The sequence below is a fragment of the Acanthochromis polyacanthus genome, chromosome 12 (genome assembly GCF_021347895.1).
Source record: "Acanthochromis polyacanthus isolate Apoly-LR-REF ecotype Palm Island chromosome 12, KAUST_Apoly_ChrSc, whole genome shotgun sequence".
Lineage (NCBI taxonomy): Eukaryota > Metazoa > Chordata > Actinopteri > Pomacentridae > Acanthochromis > Acanthochromis polyacanthus.
Genome location: NC_067124.1, coordinates 32,450,311 through 32,474,250, shown reverse-complemented (window position 1 = coordinate 32,474,250; position 23,940 = coordinate 32,450,311). Strand labels below are relative to the sequence as shown.

Here is a 23,940-nt window from a genome sequence, read left to right as displayed (position 1 = left end):
TTCCTGCCCAAATCACTGTGACTGCCCTGTGATGATGTCACTCTGGTCCTGTTGTGAGGGTTATTAATAGAGGTTGTCAGTGTTTGCATCCAGATGTCTTCCCTTGTTCCCATCGGTGTAAATCTGGACTGCAGCAGATAGCTCAGGAGGATGCACGTACACACACAATCCAAAACAACCATGAGTGAGGCGTAAAGATGCACCTAGTGACAGGATGCAGCCACCAGGAGAAAGGAAACGCTTGTATCCTCCGAAGCAGTGCAGCCACAGCAGCTACACACTACTCTACAATTTGGCAAGGAGCTGTAGCACAAGCAATCTGTCCTTACACATTTATGCTTCTTCTTTGCAATTTCATTTTAAGCTCCTTCTTCCACCTCTTTCTTCTTACCATCAATAAGCGAACTCTTGAAACATTTCCACGCTTACAAGCAGCTCTGCAAGGCACTTTCACGCACACTCAAACGGTTTCCTGCCGCGCCGTCCTGACCTGACACAAGTCTCTTTCCTGACAGAGATAAGATTATTTCCTCTGTTTGACGCCTTGAAAGGCCTATAAAGACATTGGCAGATCTCATCTCCCCCCTCTTTTCCCACACTATCCTGTTCTCTCGTGTCTCTTATTAAGGGACCAAAATAATCACTTTTTTTTTAAAAAGGAATCAAAAGCCAAAACACGCATGCAACATGGAAAGTTGTGACGCATCCGTGTGGACATCTCTATCCATGTGTTTTTTTTTGTCTTAACTTATACCGTCGTAACCTGTAATGAAAGGAATTCTACCTGACTGTTAATGTATTTTTGGGGAAGTTTATGTGATTAAGAAGAACCACTACTTTCAGCTTCTGTAGTTCCTTTCACTTACTTCACTACTCTCATATGTAACAAAGGTACTTTAAAAGTTTTCAGCCTCACCAGAAAGAGTCACAGGAGAACGACTGTGGTTTTTTTTCAGCTTAGTCTCCTTTAACTTCAACGCACTTGCTCTAGTTGTACCAGAATCTTCTTCATTCTATATTTTTTGAGTAAACAGACTCAGATGAAGAGCTTCACCTTTTCTACTTCCACAGTCACACCCTTTCTTACCAACTAACACATTTGCGCAGATTGGGTCCTGATTGACACCTGTATTAGCAGAGTGGTCTGATTCTGATCCTCTGATGTGTCTGATCCTTTACTGTTACCAGAAGCTTCCAGATTCTCCTCAACAGCATGCGTGACTTCAGAATCACTTTAAAAGCGTCGACCTGCAGGTTTGATTTCAGTTTGGGAAACAAGTCAGACGGTACAGGACGGGTGAGTAATGTTCGGGGGAAATGATTCAAAGCCAAATTTGGCTGCTTCTGCCACCTGATGCTGTGAGTCCTGGAGCAACAGCAGCCAGCTCGAAGCTTTCATCTTCTTTTTTACTTTGATTGCTTCATACATTAGAGTTTTGTGGACAGTGATATAAAGCACATAGTACACTGGTGATGCCGCCACACCGAGAGTCACATCCCTTGTTTCCAGATGAGGCCAAGACCTTTTTGAAGTACCTTTGTATATCTAATTAAATGTAGATTATAATCCATTATGTTTAGGCAAGTTAATAAATCCAGGATCAGCTTTCATTATCAGGCTTCATGAAGCCAAACAACAGCTAATCATTCAAGCAAAGCTGGTTATCAACTTATAAAGTCAAGCCAGATTTTCTAAAATACATTTATATAAAAGTGACAGCACCAGATGACCAAACTCAGATCTAGAGCTATATATTTCTCACAAGAAGAAAACACTATGCAAAATATGTCATTTGAAGTGAAGGGTTGTTAGATTTTCATAAAGCAGTATAGATAGAGGTCATCGAAGATGAGAAATTGACCAAAAAAAAGCATACTGATTATGTCCGGTGGTAGAAATTGTTAGGAATTAAAAAAAAGTTTGAACTTTTGACTTGGTTTTAAAGACTCTTGCAGAAATTTGTACAAAGCCATCAACCATGTTACAACCCCGAACCAATATGAAGATTGTCAAAATGCAAAACAGGCTGACAGATGCACAGCTGCTGCAGCTAAAGCAGGAATGAAAGCCTGGGCGAGCTACTACACTTATTAATTGCTTCTTCATTGGCACGAATAAATGTGACTATAATTACAATTGTGTGTTCAATGAAATGAATATGTTTCAGATGTATTCTTATAAGGCAGTTGTAGCCTGATTCTTTCAGCTGCAGCCCTGGCAACATTAAAATGCTACTGGGAGAAAGTAAACAACAAATATAAAAGCAGAATACAAACCGGTAAGCAGAGTTTTTGCAAAGATAAGGTCAAGAAGGCCTAAATGCTTGAATCGGTTACTATGTCAGGATTATATCATTATATATAAGCCCAGAAAGTAGAAAAATTGCTTTAAAAGAGTCCTGCTCCCTCCACTGATAATCTATATCTTTCATATCTATGCTCATTAGGAAAGACGAGACTCTCTCACGATCCTACGCACTGAGCTCCAGGGAATCTTCCTGGAATGGTGACGGCATTTTCCAAGAGAGCTGACTGGTCAGTAGGCAGCGCTTTTATACGTGTACATCTGTTGTTTTGAAAATAGTCTGTTTTGGAACAGGTTAGGTGCAGCACAAGGTACAGTTGTTGTGTACTCCAGTAAGCACTAAACCACCGATGTATTCCTAAGAATCCAAAGTTGAACCTAAAGTTACCTCCCTAACTAAAATCCAGCTTCCTACAGGCCTCTGATTCTACAGTTAAGATGATTTTTAAAGTGAAAAATCAATAATTTGACCTATATTGAGCTGGAAATGTGTTAATAATTAAAATTAGTTGATTATTAGTAAAGACTATTTTCATCAGCTACTCTGCAGAAAATTCTTGAATTCTTCTTTAATCTGGTTTCTTATTAACCGACTGGGAATTTCACATGTTTTGGTCCCTTCAGTACAAACATCATATTTTACATAACTACCAAGCATTTTTCCAGCGCATACCAAAGTGCTGTTAGTTTGTTGTATTATTGCTGCGTGGCAATGAAGCACAGACTTTTCAAATCACTCTGCACTTACATCTGAATTACCTCGCAATGTTCCAGCGACTTTGACAACAATAAACACGGGCACGGTCTTCATTTTCAAGAATTATCTAACTTAAACAAGCTTCAAATGTCTGCAAGCTGGTTTTCATACCGGGAATATAATTAACAGAAACGAACAGCTGGCTGGACGGTAGGAAATAATAATGACCACACGTGAAACAGCAGTAATATGAAGGAGGCAGAATTTAGTGTCATCTTTGAAGTACCAGGAATGCAAAATAGCATGTGAAAAAAAAATAAAATAAAATAAAAAAAAAAAATATATATATATATATATATATATATATATATATATATATATATATATTTCCAATAAAGACAATTGTCAAATGGATGCAAAGAAAAATGCACAACTACATTTTTCTCATATTTACAATTAGTTTCTTATTAAATCAACATTTTTATGTATGTGTGCTGGGAAAATAATGCATGCTCTTACCCTTTTGGAGATCTGGATGTCCAGCATGAAGTAGTGCACGTGTTTCTCTCCTTTGTTCAGCGCCAGCTTCTCTGTTACGATTGCGACCAGCATGGCGGTGCAGGCTACACCCTGAAACCCAACACAGCTGTTAGCATGGTTTCTCATGCACTGTACGCACCACCACTTGCCTGTCTTCTCCACAGATTGTCAGTGATTATGTAAGACTGATCCAGGACGGTGAAAGAAAAACGGATTTAAATCCTTAACAGTGGGGTTTGTTTCTCTTGCTCCGTTATTGCCCTCAAAGGAAAGAATTTATTCAGAAAACTCAGTGTTGATCTTCATACCTTAAATGGTTTAGTCTAATAAATCAAAGTTATATTTACACAAAAAGTTCAGTGGTTAAACAGGCCTCTATGGCTCTATAATAGTGTGGGGTTCCTCTGAGAATAGCTTTGTGCTATTGCTGGACAGGGAACTACAGACTGATGGTAAATATCCAAACAGGCCACAGAGCAAACCTCATCCACAAAGTCACACACAAAAAAGACAAAACACTGCACCGAGCTCACGTCCACCACAGATAATGACGAAGTTTTTTGGGTTTTTTTTTACCTGCTTTCCTTTCTTCAGCTTGCATTAGAGAGAGGGAGAAAGAAGGGGAGAGAGAAAGACCAAGCGTGAGCATAAGCCAGAGTTTTGAAAGATATATTTATCCTTCACTCCCTCCAGCAGCCACAAAATATCTATCATTACATCGTCTGCGAAACCAGGGAGGTACAAACTCTTTCCTCGGATCCGTCCACACACAGTGATGGGACGCAAACAGTGTTGTCAACCCCCGAGAGCAGCTGCAAATTGAGTTACAGCTGGAGTGAAGCCGAAAGTTTCTGACCGTGGAGGCTCTCGGCCATATTACAGGTGTGAGCATCACCCCAGTCGCTGGATCCCAGAGCTGCCCTGATGATGGGAGTGGGGGAAATTTATTTTTTTTCCAAACCATGGGCACAGGTTGGCACACCCTCCTGTTTGGAGTGGTGCCAAAGGCAATAAACCACCTAAAAATGGATATGGTGGAAAGTTTTCCCTTATAAGGGGGGAACTTATAAAAACAAGGGAGATGGAGAAAGGGAGAGGGAAAGATCGGGAAGACTGTTTTCCATTCTGTCACAGAGGTGTCTAAACCGGACTTGTGCCCACATCCAGAGCCACGGTGGGGACTCTTATCTGCTCGTACTGGAATGTAAAGCAGGAAGATTTATCACCTTTTCAGACAAACAGTCCTTCCTTGCTGTCAGTGACTTACTGTTTGCTGTAACTTGTGTCTTATCTCAGTTGTAGTTTCCCCATCCCTTTAACTCTCAACTCTATCCCCGACCTTCATCTCCACCCTTATTCAATCTTAACCTCAAGAGAATGTTTGCATTCCATAAAAACTGTAAGACAGGGTGTATTTTGGGTCACTTCGATTTTTTCATTGATAGAATCAGCTTAACTAGAAATGACAAATTTCTCAATATCTAAATAACACACTTAATAAAGACCTTACATTAACTTACAGCTGGGATCTAAATCACAGAGAATTAAGGCATTTTTGAAGAGTTCAGTGTATCCAAAACAACTGGTGGAACAGCGCAGAACAGGCTGGGGCTACAGAAAGTAAAGGAGAGAATTGAACCAAACTGAACTAACCTGAAATGAAATGAAATTGGAAAAATGAATGGGAAAATGGGGGAAGAGTTGCTGCAATGGAACAGAAGGGAGTGAAGCAAACCAGAGAGGATGCTATGGAGCAGTGTGGAAGAGAAATCAGGAGAAAATATATGGAGAATGGGCTGAAATGCGGCACAATGGAGCAATGAGGTAAGAAACCAGGACATGAATCGTGGAGCATAGCCCGCTGAGAAGGAATAGGACAGGACAAAACAGAGAAGAACAGGAATAAAAGTTAAGGAAAGGAGGAAATTTTGACCACAGCAGGACAACATGAAAGGAACAGCAGTAGAACATCTTGTTTTTGTGTATGAGGGGGTTTCATCAGGAACAAATACAGAAGTGAAACAAAGATGACACATCTCCGCCTCCCCGTGCTTATCAATCTGAGAATTACATGTCTTGAAATCACCACGCCTGTGCTGGCTGAATAAGTTTCTGGTAAGAGGCCAAAACATCCAGTGGATGAATAAATTTGCACATATCTTCTAAAACCTTTGTGTTTCATAATGAACCCCAAACCAATACAAAGGTGAGAGAGAAACTTTTTTTCGATTCCTCTATTAACAATAATTTTGTCTAATCTTCAATTGCATTCTAAACAATCTACAGCTTGCATGACATTTTTCAATAAGGAAATCGGCTACCATGACTCCCGTGAAGAGACACACTGCCTTGCCACAGCTGGTCTTCGGTGCCACATCGCCGTAGCCCACAGTGAGGAAGGTGATCGCTATGAGCCACAGAGCTGTTTCCATGTGGCCGGTGGAAGCCTGGGTCTGCCTGCAGGGGGAGAAAAAAGGAAGAAATCACTTTAAATGCATTCGTATGGATCCCAGCTAGCAGGGAACGTTCCCATAACATTGGCTAATATTTGCTAAAAGTTGTAAAAAAAATAAGTCTGAATCACATTTTCATATTTTAAAGATGTTTATACTTTAAATAATGCTCCTATACATTTAAATGTTCACAAAAAAGTTTCAGTTGCAACATTCAGTGGATGTTTTGAGGATGTTATCAAGGCCACAAAACGATAATAATAAACCAGTGCAATACAACATTCAAAAATTAAAAATTTTACGATGTTGCTGAGACCTGAGATGACAGAATGTTTCGCATAAAACGTTCCTGCAATATAATGCACTAACAAATGTAAAACATTTCGCCTGTAGCATTCTGCAGATCATAGAATGCTCTTTTTATTTAATATTTGCACAAAGCTAAATGACAACAAATGAGCAACAATCTAGATATAATATTTGGAAAATGTTTTAAGGACGTTAATGTTCAAACGTTATTGTCTATAAAAAATAATTAATTTTTTGAATTTTTTGTTATGGGAATATTATCCTTCTTTAAAGTGGAACATTCTGGGGAAAAAAGGAAACTCCCACACTAAACTTCACTTAAATGGAAAGAAGACTTCCACAGTACCAGCTTTTGTTTTTAAAATGATGCATATATTACATCTTTAAAGTAAGTTAACGCATTTTTAAAAAGAATTTATTTGATCAGAAATCAGTTTGTCAAATCCTTGTAATGCAAAAGATGCTACATATTCAAAATCAATCATTTGTAGCAGAAAAGAAAATTGAAACAGACGGAAGAGTCCATTTTTTCCTCCCAGCAGGAAGTGTAGACAGGAAGTGAGGTGTTAAAGCACCTGTGAGCTGAGTGTGGCAAACAAATGAGGCCTGAAGAACAATGGGGAGTGAAGTGAGAGCTGGGATAAAGGATATTTCAGAAAGACAAATCCATCTTCTGATTATCTTTGCTTCAGTTTGCATGTATTAAAGTAAATGGAGCAGCTGTTGAGCCAGGACCAGCTGGATGTGCAATATTTGGTCCCTAACAAACTGGATGCTCCTCATTCCACCTCTTCTGGATGGATGTCTGAGTCTTGACTGGACCACAGTAGAGATAAGTCTCTTTTATTTCTTACTAAATCTCCAGGCTTCTCCCCTTTCCTCTTGCCTCAGCTCAGGCTACATTATGCCTTGGACTAGCCTCCTCTACCTTCATTAGCTTCCTAGCTCCTCACCAACACTCTGAGGGGGTACTGTTTGCTTGGCCTGCAGTGTTTAGGTGGGTGGTACATGCTAAACATCCACACGAATGTGAGGACTCAAGGTTTCCTCAATGTTGCATTGTACCAAGATAAAGTTATTCCCTTCACCTGTCAGTGGTCACAATGCTGTGGATGATTGGTGTGCGTCCCGCCCACCTCAAAAGCTGAACTAAAACACACTGAAACAAGCTGAATGAACTGAGATGCACTAAAATGAACTGAAATGATTCCTTGTTGAATTGATATTTTTTGGAAGTTTATCTTCATTAATTGAAGGTCTTTGACTGTCCTTATCAGGATACAGAAATAGAATTATTTTAGTTGGGGTTCTGTAGAATGAATGGACTTTTGTCTATGTGAGATTTCTGTTTGATTTTTGACTAAAGTGGTATTTAATCCGATGAACTTGATGACTTTGATCCTCTTCTATTTGTGTGTGGTTTTGTATTTTTTATTTTTTTGTACTGAGAGAGTTCATTTAGTCAGGCTATTCCTTTAACTAGTCCTGAAAATATCTTTTAAAGTGACAGGTGAAGTTTAACCTTTACTCCATCTGGTGCCCAACTCAGTTTGACTAATTTGAATATTGGGGGTACACTTCCACTACAGGTTGACTCTTAACTGCAATATGAATATCCAATACATCCTTTCCCTCTGAACTCCAAAGGCCACTGATGATTTTAACATCAAATTGCCCAAACTACGTTATTTATCAGAGCCAGAAATTGTGGAAACAAAAGCAATTTTCAACTTTCTGATTAACCTTGAACTTATTATTTATTGAAGGAAAAAGCTTCAAATCATGATATTGGATTAAAATCACCTTATCTGACACGTAATCCAAAAAATGTGAAAAATACACTGCTTGTACTAGCCAAAGTTTATGAAAAATTAAAAATGATGCGCTCCTCTGCACAAGTGTGAATCCATTAGGGATCTGGTTGTGACCAACAGTTGTGACAAATATTCAGGGACATCACAGCTGAACTGCAGGCGGTGTTTACTCAGAGCAGATGGGAGGCACATATGAAAGCAAACACAAAATTGTCAGCAGTAAAATATTTCTAGCATGTTCAGCCTCCATGTTTTTTTTTCAGTTTGGTAACATCTCTGGGCATTTAGAAAAATTTTATACAAGTTGATGCAGTTTTTTCCCCTCAATTTTAACAAAAAAATAAAATATTCGCTAAATGAATTTTTAAGTGACATAACTGTGTCATACTGCATGGTTTTGTTGTTTCCATAGAGGTGCAGAACTCAATATCACAGTGGCAAACTAATCCAGAGTGAGTGAAAAACATGAGACGAGGAACAAACGGCCAAACAGTGCAGAGATCAGAGGGTTTTCTTGAAAATAATTTAAGGGATCCATGTGTTTTGTCAGTGTTTGGTTTATGGATTTTGATCAAAACGCCTGTTTAACTTTTCACTTGCATTGTTACTCATCAAGACTTAAAACATTAAAAAAATAGTTAAAGCTGTATACCACTGTAAAAATAATACTGAATTCTCTATAATGGAAGATACATTTCTGCCCAGGAACTTTTTTACTGGTATATATTGTTTTCTTTGACAGTTATAAGAAACTGTAGGCGCCTGCACACTAAAGTGCGAACCTGAAGTGTAACTTTATCAGTATGTCTGCGAATCTGCCTGTAACTCCACCACATAAAGACACAATGTCTACAGTCAGGCTGATACAGGTGTGGTCTGCTAATCAAACTATCTTATCACTGCTGCTACTTTACAGCACTCAGGAAGTCAGGAAGTAGATACTTGTGTAAACTTGTAAAACACAAGTCCAATGTACACTTGGCAGAAACCGCACAATTGTCTCTATCTGTCAGTCTGGATGTGTCAATCAACTCGTATAGAAAGTGACTGTTGTAACACTTAAAAGGTTTGGTGGTCTTATCAGCTATCAGTCATACGTTCTTTTATTACTTTTGACAAATCAAAACATACAGAACGGAGACGGAAAACCGAAGGGAAAAACCTCCCATTAAGGTTCAAATGAACAAATGACCTCACGCTGTTCAAACAGCCAAACAGACTGCAGAGGATCAGGTTGACATTTAGTTGGCTCCGAGTCGCAAAACAGAAGATGAGAATTATGAAATCAGTCACTGGAAATGCATTTTGAATAGGAAAGTGAAATTGACCATCAAAGTTTGAGCAGGAATTTTAAACTACCAGTGAACATGAGTGTAACAGTGAGTAGACATTTGGATCACGATAGCAGACAGAGTTGTAGCTTGTGTTTGTGTCTGAGTGCTATGAATAACCGTTTTAAAAACTTTTTCGGCTATTCTAAGAAAAAGAGCAAAATGTTCCATAAACTTTTGCCTTTCTCTCCCGCTGTGCAATGTTTCATTATTTTCCCATAAATCACCTTTTTAAAGAAAGCTTTTCTACAAATAAAATCAATTGATATTACATCCTGCTGACAGTATCCAGGCCTATTTGAAGGGTTTGCTACATTTCCCTTCAGTAAAGTAGGTGGCTGGGCAGCCCTTTAGCCCTACAAATTATGCAAAAAGTCTGCCTTTCCCATTGTGTCAAAGCAGGTGTCAACTTTACTCAGAGGGTGATGAAGAAAAAAAATAACCAAGATGGTGCTTCCCTGTGTGCGTTGTTGCGTAGCTCTCGGAGTCATTTATTTAAATTTTAGTTAGATTTATTTCATGGTTCTTGCTTCTTTTTAATTGTTGCTAAATTATTATTATTTTGACTCGGAGTCACATACAAGAATTCCAGTGTACCTGTGCAAATGGCAATATATTCTATTATAACACGGCGAGAGCACACGTCAGGAGCAACAACCAGGAAAACTTGTTTTCTCTCTTCTCCAAGTTTGATGATATTAAGTCGATGCACTAGTTTGCAGAGCATCTGTCTTTAGTCTGATCAAACTAGAAAGTGCAGATCTTGGCCTGGCTGTGTCTTCCTTGTTTGCAACCACTTTCATGGCTGTATTCCGTGACTTTGTGCCTGATAAGTAAGAGTGAAATACAACATGGCTTATAAGCAGCAACTCTGAAAAGAGAGTTCACTTACATGTGCACAAAACTGAACTTTTCAGCTGCAACTTCTGCAGGGACCAGTCTAGATGAGTGTGACTTTTAAACAAGACGATGATTGTCTACTCTTACGGTCGAGATGTATTTACGTCTCTGGACAAAATGGAAAAACAACAGATTGACATTATAGGTTGATGCATTCTCATATGGACAGCTTGAGCAAACTGTTTTAGAGAAGGCAGGACTGAAGTGGGAGTACTGGAGTGTCAGCTGTGACTCCTCACAGTTCAGGTAGGAGGGCCCCTTTGCAGAATTTTGCTTGGCGCCTCAGGGAGGTCAAGGCCAACTCTGGAACTGCCTAACCCAGTCTTCCCTGCACTGATTTTTTAAAAAGAGTCAGTTTTAGCTTCTGTCTCCTGCAGCCCCCTTTTGAAAAAACTTATTCTGTTGTGATTGGTCAGCTGGACTGATGAAGCTGGTTACATACTGTAAACCCCAGATCTTTGAGTATAGGGATGTGTCCCTGACAGAAGAGGGTCTAGTGAGGAAGTAACAGCAGACTGTCAATTCTGTGTTTGAGGCCAAACTAGTTGCTAGTTAGGTGCTATGCAAACGGTGATGTAGATAAGTTATGGAAAAAAGTCTGGACTTCAAACAAGGTATTTCAGATATATTGGAAGCATTGTTTTCTATGGGAGAGAATGACTTACGTAAATTTTGGGCTTTATAATTTTGCAAAGCTTTTACATGCACAAAAATGTAGCTATTAACACAATGAAGGAAAAGGAGAAGCCCAAAAAGTAGAATGTAAGCTCTTTAAAGCAAGTGGATGCACATTGGTGATTTTGTCAGGGGCAGAACCAAAAGGTGGCCGAGGGTGGCTGTGGCTGTCACAGATTAACATCTGCCTGTCCCACATGCAACCAGTTGTGAGGCACATTAGATGGCTACGTACATGCTCTTAAAACTGGAGTTGCATCTGATTACTGTACTGATTTTTCCCTTAAGAACATATATTATCAGCGTGACAGAGTTATGCGATGATTGGTGTTGGTTTGTGTGTTTGTCTGTTAGAAACATTACTCAAAAACAGACCAGTTGATTTGGATGAAATTTTCAGGGAAGGTCAGAAAAGACACAAGGACCAAATGATTAGATTTTGGCAGTGATGCGGCTTACAGTATAGATCCACAGATTTGTTAAAGATTTCTGTAGATAGCGGCACAGTGTCACTGTAACTAGTGAACATTAAGTCAGCTGCCTGCTGGAGATCACATGACTGCGATCCTACTACAACTTTTTTTTAAAGATTTCATCCGTCAGAGACCATACAACAACTGGGCAGCTTTGACCAAGTACTGCGCTCTCTGAGAGCTTTTCTTGTTTTTACTTTGTGTTCCATTTATTCTAAAATTTTAGTTTTTTTAGTTAAAAATTTATCTATCATAACTATCTTATATAATTACTGCAAAATGTTATTTTTTTCTGTACGCTGCTGGACCTCGGTACAAATTTCATTCCCTCATGTTTTTAATATGTCCGAATGACAAGAAACTGAACTGACACGCAAACGAGTCTTTCTGACCAACCAGAAAAAGGTCGGCACTGACTTTTTTAGCCATCCAAAGAGTTTGTATTGGTGCCACTGAAAAGTATATAAACAATATAAAAATGTATCTTTTTGTATGAAAACACAGAATTTGTGATGAATTTGTAGCTGTGGATTTAGTGTATGCTCTTGTATAAATTTATAAAAACTATAGGTTTGAAAACTGCTTTCAATAGCTCTGGAAAAAAGTGAGACACACTGCTCAACTAACCAGAACCTGCAGCCAAAACCAGGAAAGATAACAAAAACACTTTTGAACTGTGTCTTACATGTGCTTACTAGTGCTTATTTTATGCAGTTTAAATTGTAAAATGACTATTTGGCCTACAGCTGGAAAAAAAATTAACAGATTGTGCCTCTCCGGTGTGAGTAATGGCTTCAGACTAGTCACCTCTATAAAAATTGTCTGGCTCTGCCACTGGTCTAGTCTACATGTAAGAAGTAAGTGGACATTTGTACAGGTGATAGGGTGGAACACTTGAACATTTTACTTATTTTCAAATCCTAGTATTATGAGATATGATTGTTTTGACTTGGATTTATTGAAAAATGGTGAATGTGACATTGGGCGGTCACATATTTGCTCAATCCATGATAACTAACAGCAGTTAATGATCGCATTCATAAAGAACACTGAAGAATTGAAATGGGAAGACTAATTGCTTTGGTAGTTACTGTGAAAAGTAAATAACAAGCCTTATTTCAGCTACTTTTCTACATTTTGTAATCGGTTACTATTTGCTGAACAGGGCTTGGTCCCTCAAGTAATGATGGCTCTCTACTATGTTTATTCTGGGTTGGTGAGATTTTACACATGCATTCAATTCGTTCTAATGTTCTGCAAAAATATACGCTCATTCTGTATGTTTAAGAAAAAAAAAGTTCAATATTTGAGACAACATATAGCTATCCTTTTGCAGAAATGCAGATGAGAACATCAATACCTCTCTCCTGTAGCTATCCTAAGAATGAAGCAACAGTAAGTAGATGCAGACTTTGCTGAGCTTAGTATAAATCCTGTTGTTTAAAGATAAAGATTCGCCCACAAACTCCAGAGTTTATGCTAAGCTAACTGCCTTCTGGTTGCACATTAGAATTGGAAGAAAAGAATCAGATGCACAGCCAGCTGTGGGGAAAAAAACAAAACAGAACTTTGGGAGGAGTACTTCTGAAAAATCCAGAACTGCAATCAGTGACATCGGAAAAACATCACGTTTAGTTCAGTCCGAGTCACATTAGTAGCTATATTTGACATATATATCCGTATATCTTTTAACAGATTCTTGGGGATGACTGAGTCGCTTAGGTAACAATGTATGATGTTGTTGAAAAACAGAAGCACAATGACCCCAGGAAACATCAGGTGATGTGTTCAGGTGCATCCACATGACATACCATGGGTGAAGAGAAGCGTAATAGAAACAAGTAATATAATATGAAGTAAAAGAAGCAAAACACATTGCAGGAGCTTATTAGCTCAGTTGTAGGAGTAGAATTCAGTTTTGTTCTAGTTAGGTGTTCCATCCAGAAAAGTAAACGCTTTTTGAATTTGTTTGGTCGCTCTAAGAATTGCAGGGATTGGGGAGTGGAATTTTCTGGCTGAATGCCAAAGGAAAATAAATTGATCACGTGTTCAACGGCAAGTTTAGTCTCTGACTTTGATTCTCAGAATAAGACACATTAAGGCATCTTTACGATCATCTCTGTGGCTTCAACTTAATTTCGATATTCATGAAGGCTGATTTGTGATGTTGCTGAGCTCTGATTGCTTTGCACTTGTGCTCTCTACAGTTCTCATTCTGGAACAGTTTCTATGCAGAAACTAATGTTTAACAGCAGATTCTCTCCTCCCTCTGGTGCTCCACATTAAGTTCTGCTCTCTTGCATTACTGGTGAGGACCAGAAAGGGGCTTTGCTCTAAATATTTGAGGCAAGGAATCAACTGTGGAATGGAAATAAATTAAGAAATAATTAGAAATTAAGGACAGACAGATTTGTTGACAGGGTTCAGTAAAGGAAGGCATTTCTAATTTATTTTTGGCCGTATATTACGGAGGATGGATTGTTGTTTTCTCAATATTGGGGAGGACATAACCCCCAAACAGAATGTGTGGCTACAACAGATATGAACAATCAATTTTAAAGGTTGGTGCAACCACTTGTTTCTTCTAGTGGTTGGTCCCTAATGATGAAATACAATATTAGGATCAGTCAGTCTGTTTTGATGACACACATGCATGCAGTCGTCTTCCCTACCTTTCACACAGAGTAAGCATCCAGGACGCAGTGAGCCAGAAGAACAGGATGAAGACCAGCAGTGTGCGTGCCGGGTGCTGGTTCATCAGTACCTTGAGAACGAAGCGAAAGGTGAAGTTGATATTGTTGAGGGAGCCTATGCTCCTGTAGGAGGCGCTCAGCAGCATTTTGCTGTGCAGCAGGATGGCTCTGTGCACCAAGTACAGCCGCAGGAACATCAGCACTGAGAACAGCAGCTCCATCCCCAGCAGGGCCTCGCCGTGGTGGCTGGAAACGCAGAGCTGAGCTGAAGAAGAGGAGTTGCTGCGGGGGCCTTCCTCCCAGTACGATCCAACGGGATGGATGGTGCAGACCAGCAGCTCCAGGGTGATCACAAGGACCCTGTGGCTGGTCATGGCAATTCTCCAGTCCACCTGGTTGTGGTTGTCAATGACAAACAGCTGAAAGATGGAGGAAGACAGTGAGAGAAGATTAAATGAAGATACAGTCACATCTTAACTTCATCCTCGCATTTCCACTCTGAAAACTGAAACTTGCACACAATACACTCTCAACATCTTTCAGTTTTGTTGTTCCAAATATAAAATCCTGTGTTCTACATAGTTTAAATGCATTTACGAGGATACATCAAGAGGTTCTCACCCTCACCAGAAAACAACACCGGAGAAAGATTGCTTTTGCATTATTTTTCGCTATACATTTGTGGAAGAGGGTCACATCTACCTCAAGATACTCTTGAACAGCATGAAAAACTTCATCATCACTCTTAGAAAAAAGTTGCATTTCAGCGTGGGAAACAGATAGACGACAGACGGTGTAGGGCGGGTGATTAGGGTTCATGGAGCCACAGCTCAAAGCCACATTTGGCTGCTACTGCCATCTTTCCAGTGTAAACTGGTGCACTGTTCTGGAGCGATACCAGCCAGCTCCTTTCCTCTCGTTTTCCTTTTGATCACTTCAAAAATTTGAGTTTTGCCCTAAAATGCAAATTATACACTTTGTTGTCAGGCTGAGAACTTTTTGAAGTACCTCTATAGAATCCCCTTCTATGTTATGCTTAAGTTTGTATATGCACAGACTGGTGACAAATTAAAGAAAAGAAACAACATAAAGGGCTTCAGTAAGGTGTTGGGTCACCAAATGCTGCCAGAACAGCCTCAGTGCACCTGGCACTGATTCTCCAAGTCTCTGAAACACTACATTACGGACTGAACACCACTCTTCCAAAAGGTATTCCTTCATTTGGTACTCTGATGATGGTGGTGTAGAGCGATGTCCAACACATCCATCCAAAATCTTCAATAAATGTTCAGTACAGTTAAAATCTGGTCATTGCAGAGGCAAACTATGTCTTCCAAAAGTTCCGTTCCAACACAACTAAACTGCGTTCTTCTTAAGTTTTGAAAGAAATGTATTTTCTCCCTGAGAGGTGGCACTGTGATTTTCACCCTGGAGACTGGGGTTTGTGTCCCATGTGGAATTATTTATTCTTAGACTTTTGTTTTCACTCACAGTTTGGTGAGGTTTCTGCACCAAAATTACTTGGTTCGGTTCAGAAAAATAGCATAGTTGGGTTAAAATATGACCCTTTCACAACATGAGTGCGTTCCAATACCCATACGGTCATACATGTGTGCCAATACTTGCAGTATGCCAAAAGAAAACCAGAATGGCCGACTACATCTGGTCTCATTTTGCAGCATGCAAGCCAGCTTGCCTTTCTACGTGACACACACTACCATTCAAAAGTTTAGGGTCACTCAGACAATTTCATGTCTTCCATATAAACTCACACTTTTTATTAACGTGCAAACATAATTGCATAAGGGTTTTCTAATCATCAATTAGCCTTTCAATACAATTAGCTAACACAATGTAGCATTAGAACACAGGAGTGATGGTTGCTAGAAACAGGCCTCTGTACTCCTATGTAGATATTCCATTAAAAATCAGCCATTTCCAGCTAGAATAGTCATTCACCACATTAACAATGTCTAGACTGTATTTCTGAGTAATTAAATGTTATCTTCATTGGCAAAAAAGCTTTCCTTTTAAAATAAGGACATTTCTAAGTGACCCCAAACTTTTGAACGATATCACCTGAGAACTGAACAGGTGATTTTTTATTTATTTTTTTTACTGCTGACTGGGTGTGTATGAGCATGACAGTCTCTGCTTAATGTGCAATATTATTTCATTGCAAGCAACTGTATGTACTTTTTAAAAGCTGCTGATTTATGCAATGAAAGAAAAGATTTGGAATAAAAGGCATGTTTGATGCTTCTCTGTTTTCTGAGGTACCAGCATTATGAGTGCTGTAAGATCTAATTTTTTGACTGAACAGGAGCAACAGTAAAGAAATGATAGGCGAAAGATAAATTGCATTGTTGTACTTGTGATACATCACAAACTAAATCCACCAGGAAATATGTCACTGCAAACCTGAGAATGCAATTTAGTTGTAGTGGAATGCCATTTTGTGATTCACATTAAACCATTTGCCTTAAAAAATGTTTGACTGAAAAAAGGTGTACATATGTAAAGGCCTCTAAAGATGTAAACCACAGATATCAAACAGAAAACTGTGAGATAAACTTGTATGTTGACTTAAAAGGAAGCAACAAGTCGGTATCTACTCGATATACAGTGTTGTTATGCAACAGTTTGTTCACGAGACTTTTATTGACACTTTTTTCTTGCGCTACTGAACAAAACATCCTGACGTTCTTGGATGATTTGGTCTGTCGTCTTTCGCGCTAAAGCATAAAAGCTGCACCGGACCTTCTGTTTTAGTCTCCACCCTGAAACTGCTATTCCTTATCTCTTCCACACACTTGGAGTGGAACTATCTTCTATCAGATGCACATGACTTGCAGTCAAACTAAATACTCAGTAAGTGAGAAAACAAACCTAAAAGAGTCCCGAGCAGCTGTTCAGTATTTATTCCTGATGTGCAGATGCTTTCTGCACTTGTTCGTACTGCACGTGATCGAGCACGCATGCTGTCAGTGTGTGAGGGCAAACCAAAGACTGTTTACCCTGTTCAATTTCAGCCAAATCCCCTCATGCATATTGAATTCACACACAACGGCAGCGGGCCATGTGGACTGGAAAAACATCACAGCTGCAATAGTGTGCATGCCTGTGTGGGCTGAGGTTCTGCTCCAGGGTTTTTTTTTACGCATACAGCAAATATAACACAGATAATCAGTGTTGAGGCTACCGTCAGCCGACCGAGAGCTCCTTTTGAAACAAGTGCCCTCAAGTATCTTTAGCAAAATACGATTCTGACCACGCCAATTTGGATCAAATGTTACTGGCGATGCACAAATTGCAGCATACGGATCAACCATGTCCAATCGTACAGACACGCGCCCTTTCTCTCGGACACACAGAGCATCCACCAAAGGGGAAAAGGCAAACTCACCCTGACGTCTTTATAATGGAAAGCTATAATGAGGATCAGGAGACACCCAGTGGACAGGCTGATGGAAGAGTTGATGACTAAGGCGGCATTTGAGCCCTGGGAAGAAAATAAGAACCAAGAGAGATAAATCAGGGTTATTGTAGCAGATGAAATGTGATTTGTTTCCATGAATGTCAAGGTTTTATGAAAAAGTTCCTGAGCTGAAAGGTCTCTTGTGTCTGCTGCGGTGCTGACATGGATGGAAAATGTAGCAGAATACAGTGGAAGTGGTTATTATTGTATAAAAGGAGAGATATGATTGTCTTTGAAGTTCAGCTGGCAGACATTTAGGTCAAGGTGGACTAGAATAGTACCATTTGCTGTAAACACATTGTGTACTTGCATATTTTATTGGTATTTGACCCAAATGCATAGATAACAGTTCTACCACAATGACAAATTCAACATTATGGTTTTTGTTCTTTTTTCTTTTTGGCTGGAATGACTGCCATGTGGACGAACCCAAAAATAGGAGGACTTGATCCCTCACCAGCTTCCCAACCAAAAAACGGCAAACTGAGCATTAGGTTTGCGTTCACTCGGTGACAACAACTTTTTAATCTGCACCATGCAGCCAGTGTGGAACCTGAGCCGACTTGAGCCTTTATTTCAGACTAAAGTTGACAAATTTGCATCAAATTTACTTTGTAGAGAAGTAAAAATGTGATAACCATTCAAATAGTCAATCAACAGAAAATTGTGAATGAACAGTTTGGATCAAGAATTCCTTATAATACAAATTTTCATAATTTTTGACTTCCCAATGTAAGGATTAAGTTCTTCTCACACTTTCATATGACTGACCACTCATATTCCAGCAGCCCTAAAACACAGTAATGCTCCATTAAAAAAAAAAATTTTGTAGCCTAAATTTTCTGAGATGTTTATTAGATCTTGTGTATTTTTCACCTTTTAATGGTTAACGAGGAATATTTACGTATGTGAAACAATGAAATTACTTACATTAAAACATATGTTATTAAATATAGCCTATAAAATATGCAATAAAATTGATTAGTTAATAGAGATAATGATAGTTTGAACATTTTCACTCATCAGTTGATAAAAAGATCAATAAATTGTATGCAATATATCAAAGGAAAATGTACTTGTGTCATTGGGTGTGTTTTCTGCAATCATAGCCAATTAGTCCTTCTCTAATTTCACTATCCATTTTTGTATTAGATGAAGCTTTTGTCTATTTTTTCTTTTCCATTAAAGACGAAGTAGAGAAATTTAAATGGATTGTTCTTCTGAGTGTGATAGGAGAGCATAACTGCAGGCTAATCTGTAAATCTTGCCTTTCCAAGAGTAGCTTCATTAAAATTTTACAACAATTAGGCTTAATGAAAAAGAAATGACTGATTCTATAATGAACTCTGAAAAAGCACATAAAAAACCACTCAGCTACAGAACCAAGCACCAAGCGTGCTTGTAATTAAATACTTTCCACTCTAGGGAACGGACAGCTTGAAGCACAGATGTACGCACCATGACGGTGTATCTCCATCATAGAAACTGGTTTCACAAACTGAACCAGGATCTAATTATAGGCCTCTGCAGCACCACCTTGGTCTCAGCAGGTTAAAGAGGCACCTATATCCTTTATTCGGGCATCTCAGTGCAAGGGATGCAACGTCAATGGAAGTGTTTAACGGGAAGTGCAGTTTAATGTGGTTTACAGTTAAAAAGATAATTACAAACTTTCAAACTTGAGGAAACTCGAGCGTGTAGGTGGTGTGGTGTGACGTCCGTTGGCAAGGTACATTGTTTTCCACAGTTTCTCCCGTAGCATCCACATCACGTCTGTGTTTTATCCAGGACTAATTAGAAGACCCCACAACAAGCTCAACATTTCACCACACACCAAAACACAGTTCAACAGCATGATTCTACGCTGGGTTTCTTAAATAGTTTTTGTAACATTTTCCTGTTGGGAACAGTCATTTCAAGCCTGGTGAACCTAATTTGGGTTAACTGTAACACGGATTGTTTCTCATAGTCTTGGACAGACACTGAGCCACTGTCACCAGAACAGGCCACCCAGGGGATAGCGGACGAATTCAAATATGAAACGCTGAATCCAATGCGAGAGATGGTGGTCTGGTTTGTTTTATTCTGTAATAAATAAATACTTTCCAAAACACTAATACGTGCATCTGACTTTGGTTTTCTAATTTGGTTTGTTAAGCAGTGTGTTTTCATCAGCTTTCACGTAGATTATGTGAAAAGGAATAGAAAATACTAGGCGCAGGCTAATCTATGGAGACATTACAGATGGTTAAACATCTGCAGAGTGAGTTAAAATGAACCCCAAACTGCAACAAGGCACCACGCAATCACTACTAGGCGTTACTGACACCTGCAGTGCAAATTTGGAAGAATATTACAGTAACATCAGGTGACATTAGAGATTTCTTGGTTGGTTTTCACAACCACAAACCAGCTCATCTTGAGGATTCCTGAGCTGCTTGGGGATGAGCGTCAGAGAAATCATATCATATTAGCTGGATGTGAGCCACACTGTACAGTCGCAGCTCGACTTCCTGCAACGTCAACGGCTCTTGCGCTAGTTTTGTGAAACTTTGGGGTCATAGGTGGGTCGTATGTGATGATAGGAACAGATTCAACAAAAATAGCATTGTGTGTTTTGGCATGCAAGCCATATGCAGCAGGTTTCAGTGTGTGGGCGTGTTGCTTCTACATTGCATCATGCTGTCAAATAAATGTCAAATTATGACCCAGATCACAAAAAATGTGGGCCGCAGCACTTGGGAGAGCTTCTTATTAATGCTTTTTACTATTCTTGTACGGCTGGATGATAATATTGATTTACTGTGATTATTATTTTTTTAATGTTACCGTTTTCAAACTGTAAAATACAGAAATAAGCAAAAGCATTAATCTGTTTTGTTTTTGGAACCATTCTTGGTTAATTGCAGGTCCTGGAGTCCAAGCAGAACATTTTTCCCATTTTGTAGCTGTAGATTTACTGCAGCAATTCACAAGAAAGAAAAGTTAATGAATCATAACTTGTACACAAGGAAACTGCTGTTCGTTACGCATTAGGATTTCCATCCACATCCCTGGACAGATGGCACTTTAAAACAGCAAAACATGTCAAATCAGACGGAGAATGAAAAGTGTAAAGACGAAAAGCAAACAATTTGCAGAGTCAGAATGCAAAAATAATGAATAAAAAACAAAATATACGAAGCTTGCGGTCGATTTCCATTCAATCCTGAAATTAAAGAGGACAAAGATGAAACTATCAAGACAGCAGGTTTTTAAGGTCAAAGGAAACAATCTGACAAATAGAAAACAACAGTCAAGGCGAGCAAATGGTGAGAAGGTGTGATGGAAAATGTGGTTGGGGGAATGCCTTTTTACCAAGTTTGAAATTACATGCAAAGCAATGGCTGGCAAGAGTTACTGTTTCATATATAGAATGGAAGGATGCTCTAAAACTGCAGTAGCAATCTGAGCAGAACATCTTTCCTCCTTGGGGCAAGAATTTGACCGATTTATCTGTAACATTTCTGGGAATTCTGAAAGTGGTTGAGGTGTTTATCAGTTAAAAAATGTGTCTATTGTGTAATTTTACCATTTTTTTCAGCATCAAGGAAGCCTAATGTTGTTTGTAGGCGATTTTTAAAAATGTTTTTACAGCAATATATGACTACATTGTTGCATAAAAATAGATCTGAGTCAACTGAAATTGCCTAGTTTTATTTTTTTGCTTTCCTTTGTTCGAGTCTTGCAATCACGTATCTGAATAGAGCTCCTTACAATGATCCACCAACTATACATCATGCTTGGCTGTTCAGTCTCGGTGTGTAGCTGCCGTTTTGAACTGATTCCAGGGAAGCTGCAGAAAAGATGCCATGAGGCTGCATCCAGGTCAAAGAGCACACTCCTGCCACTAGCTCAGCCAAAGTCAAGACGCACAGAACCTTCGAGACTGGCCACGCAAACACTATAATTACACACTAAATGATGTGGAAAGATAGCCCCAAGTACTGTTAACAATCTCGCTGCAGGGGAAGAGGTGAAATGTGGAAAAATGTTCCATAAATAGCCCTGTTTTCGTGCATAACCATGAAAAGGTATGCTTAAATATAACTTTGTAGACTGGTGTTAACTTTGATGGGGCAGCTCCAAACTATGCTGCAGCATACTTAATGATGCCTCTGCCAATAAAAAAAAACTACTTTACTGTAGTGTCAGTTCACATGTGGCAGCTTATGAGTTGCATTAAGTATAAAGATGAATGCTGGCAATAGTTACATAAGCGATGGTTAAATCAGCGGTGCAGCCACTCCAAAATAATATGCTTTAACTGCCGCATAGAACACTTTTCCAGTGCATCAGCATTTCCACAGCACCAGAGCTGATGCCTGTTGTTAGGAATGGTCTGACAACACCTGTTCTTGGTTCCTATTTGTAAACTGGAACCGCAAAGTCCTATTTGTGCCAATGCCGTTCATTTCACAAGCACATTTCCCCAGGTCCGGCCCTTCTGAACGCATCAGGCATATTTGCGAGGATCAGGCGATATTTCCATAAGTTTGTCAAAGGAGTGTATAGTTTAGCTCTGTGTGTGTGTGTGAAATGTGGGTCTCTTTGACACTGTAATCAATCACTGGCTTCACAGCATGGAGGTGGTCTGATGTTTTGCGGCATGCATGAGAGCGTTTTTCCACATGTGGAAATGGCGTGTGCTGTAGGAAGTCAGGGGGAGTTAATAATTTGTTGATTGTGTGGCCTGGCATTGTTATCCACTGAGATCTGCATGTTAATGTCATGAGGCTGTGCTACCAAAGCGTGTGTCTGGAAATGGACTAACTAATCAGCAGGTCAGGGAGGTTCAAAGCCCAGGTGCAGATTTCTGCCGTCGTGCTGCATGGGGTTTGCGTTGCCTGCTAATCAAGAAAGTTGTTATGACAACAGATATAGCCAGTTGTGTAAGGGTGTTTTTCTGTACCAATTATGGCCCGTTTGTGTTACTGAAATATGCTATGGATAAAATACAGCATAGGTTAATATGGATTATGTTAGAGTGGAAAAGTATTTTGAGAACAGCTGCACAGGGAGCAGCGGATCAAGTGTTAACAGCCTTTAGTTCCTGCATGATGCTGACAGCAAGGTTATTACTTTGTTGATTATTTGATGATGAGTTCAAGGGCTAGCACTAAAAAACCTTGACCAGCTGAGAACACAATAGTGACTTTAATGTTATTGTGGATGATTTGGCTGCTGTTCAGAGTGCAGAGCAAATGAAACAAATAAAGATGCTGTAATTTAGAAGCTTTGCAATATGCTCAAAAAGACAAAAACAACTATTAGTCACATCAGCTCAACTTTGGAGTGGATTTGTGAAACTGAACTGAAAATTCACTGAGATGTATAATGTACACTTCTCAGTATATATAATGAAAAGTGTGGTGGGGATTATGATGAAAGGATACAGCTGAAGTGTCAACAAAAAAAAAATCATTTCAAAATGTTTAAATTTTTCGTTCTGTTGCCAATTCGTACACACTACATTCTAATTGGATCAACTTTCCACTGGCCAAGACATCAGTGTTGGTGAATTTCTTCAACCTACCGGTTTATAAACAAAGGGACACATTTCGGCGTGGATTATCATGAGCAGTATCCCGAGCAGAGCGGTGCCCAGCGCCAATGCGCACAGACGCTTTCTGTCCTCTAATAACAACTTTCTGTCCCGCAGTCTGTACAGGTCGTCTCCCTCCATGTGAGTTGTCCGCTTCCCGTGAAGTGACAGCGGCACGGACACTTGAGCAGAGTCCCCGCAGTTCCGACCGACCAAGCCATCGCAGTTATTGACATAATCCACTTTGGAGTCGCCGTGCGGGCTGCGGTTTGTCATCTCCATCTCCAGAGCGCACACGAGCCGTCCGCCTGCGTCGTCGCCTCTCTCCGCTGCTCCGTCCTTCGCCTGTCCTCTCTCCCCGTTGCTTTCCTCCCGAGCTGGGGAAGGCATAGTCCGACGGGAGAATCGTGTACCGAGCCCGTCTCTCGTCCGTTGCTCATCGAAGTAGCGGCTTCACCAAAACACTCCAACCGACCGGCGCGGCGTGGTTACGCGCACTGATGCCATTTGCACACTGCGCCGGGCTCCTGCGCGCTCATTTGCATGGCTTATTACTGCGAGAGTGTGCGTCAGTGTGCCACAAATGAAGTCTTTGTGCGCTTCAGTGTCCGTGTGCTCGTCATGTGCGTGATGCCCACTCAAGGAATCAAAACGCCTCCTTGTACAAACACACAGGAAGGCTGCAGGT

The 23,940-nt window shown here is 39.8% G+C and overlaps 1 protein-coding gene across 3 annotated transcripts in view; it reads right to left on the bottom strand.

Annotated features, from left to right (window-relative positions):
* kcnn4 (potassium intermediate/small conductance calcium-activated channel, subfamily N, member 4) overlaps positions 1-23,940 on the bottom strand; it is a 27,999-nt gene extending 4,059 nt beyond the window's left edge. Inside the window, exons 1-6 of one of the 3 annotated variants that reach the window (XM_022209993.2) lie at positions 23,244-23,925; positions 17,597-17,692; positions 14,170-14,609; positions 5,864-5,999; positions 4,119-4,136; positions 3,522-3,632 (exon numbers count right to left, since the gene is read on the bottom strand). In XM_022209993.2, coding sequence (XP_022065685.2) covers positions 3,522-3,632; positions 4,119-4,136; positions 5,864-5,999; positions 14,170-14,609; positions 17,597-17,692; positions 23,244-23,642 — 1,200 coding nt within the window. In that variant the 5' untranslated portion in view covers positions 23,643-23,925. The other 2 variants (XM_022209994.2, XM_051957434.1) reach the window with 2 other exon arrangements.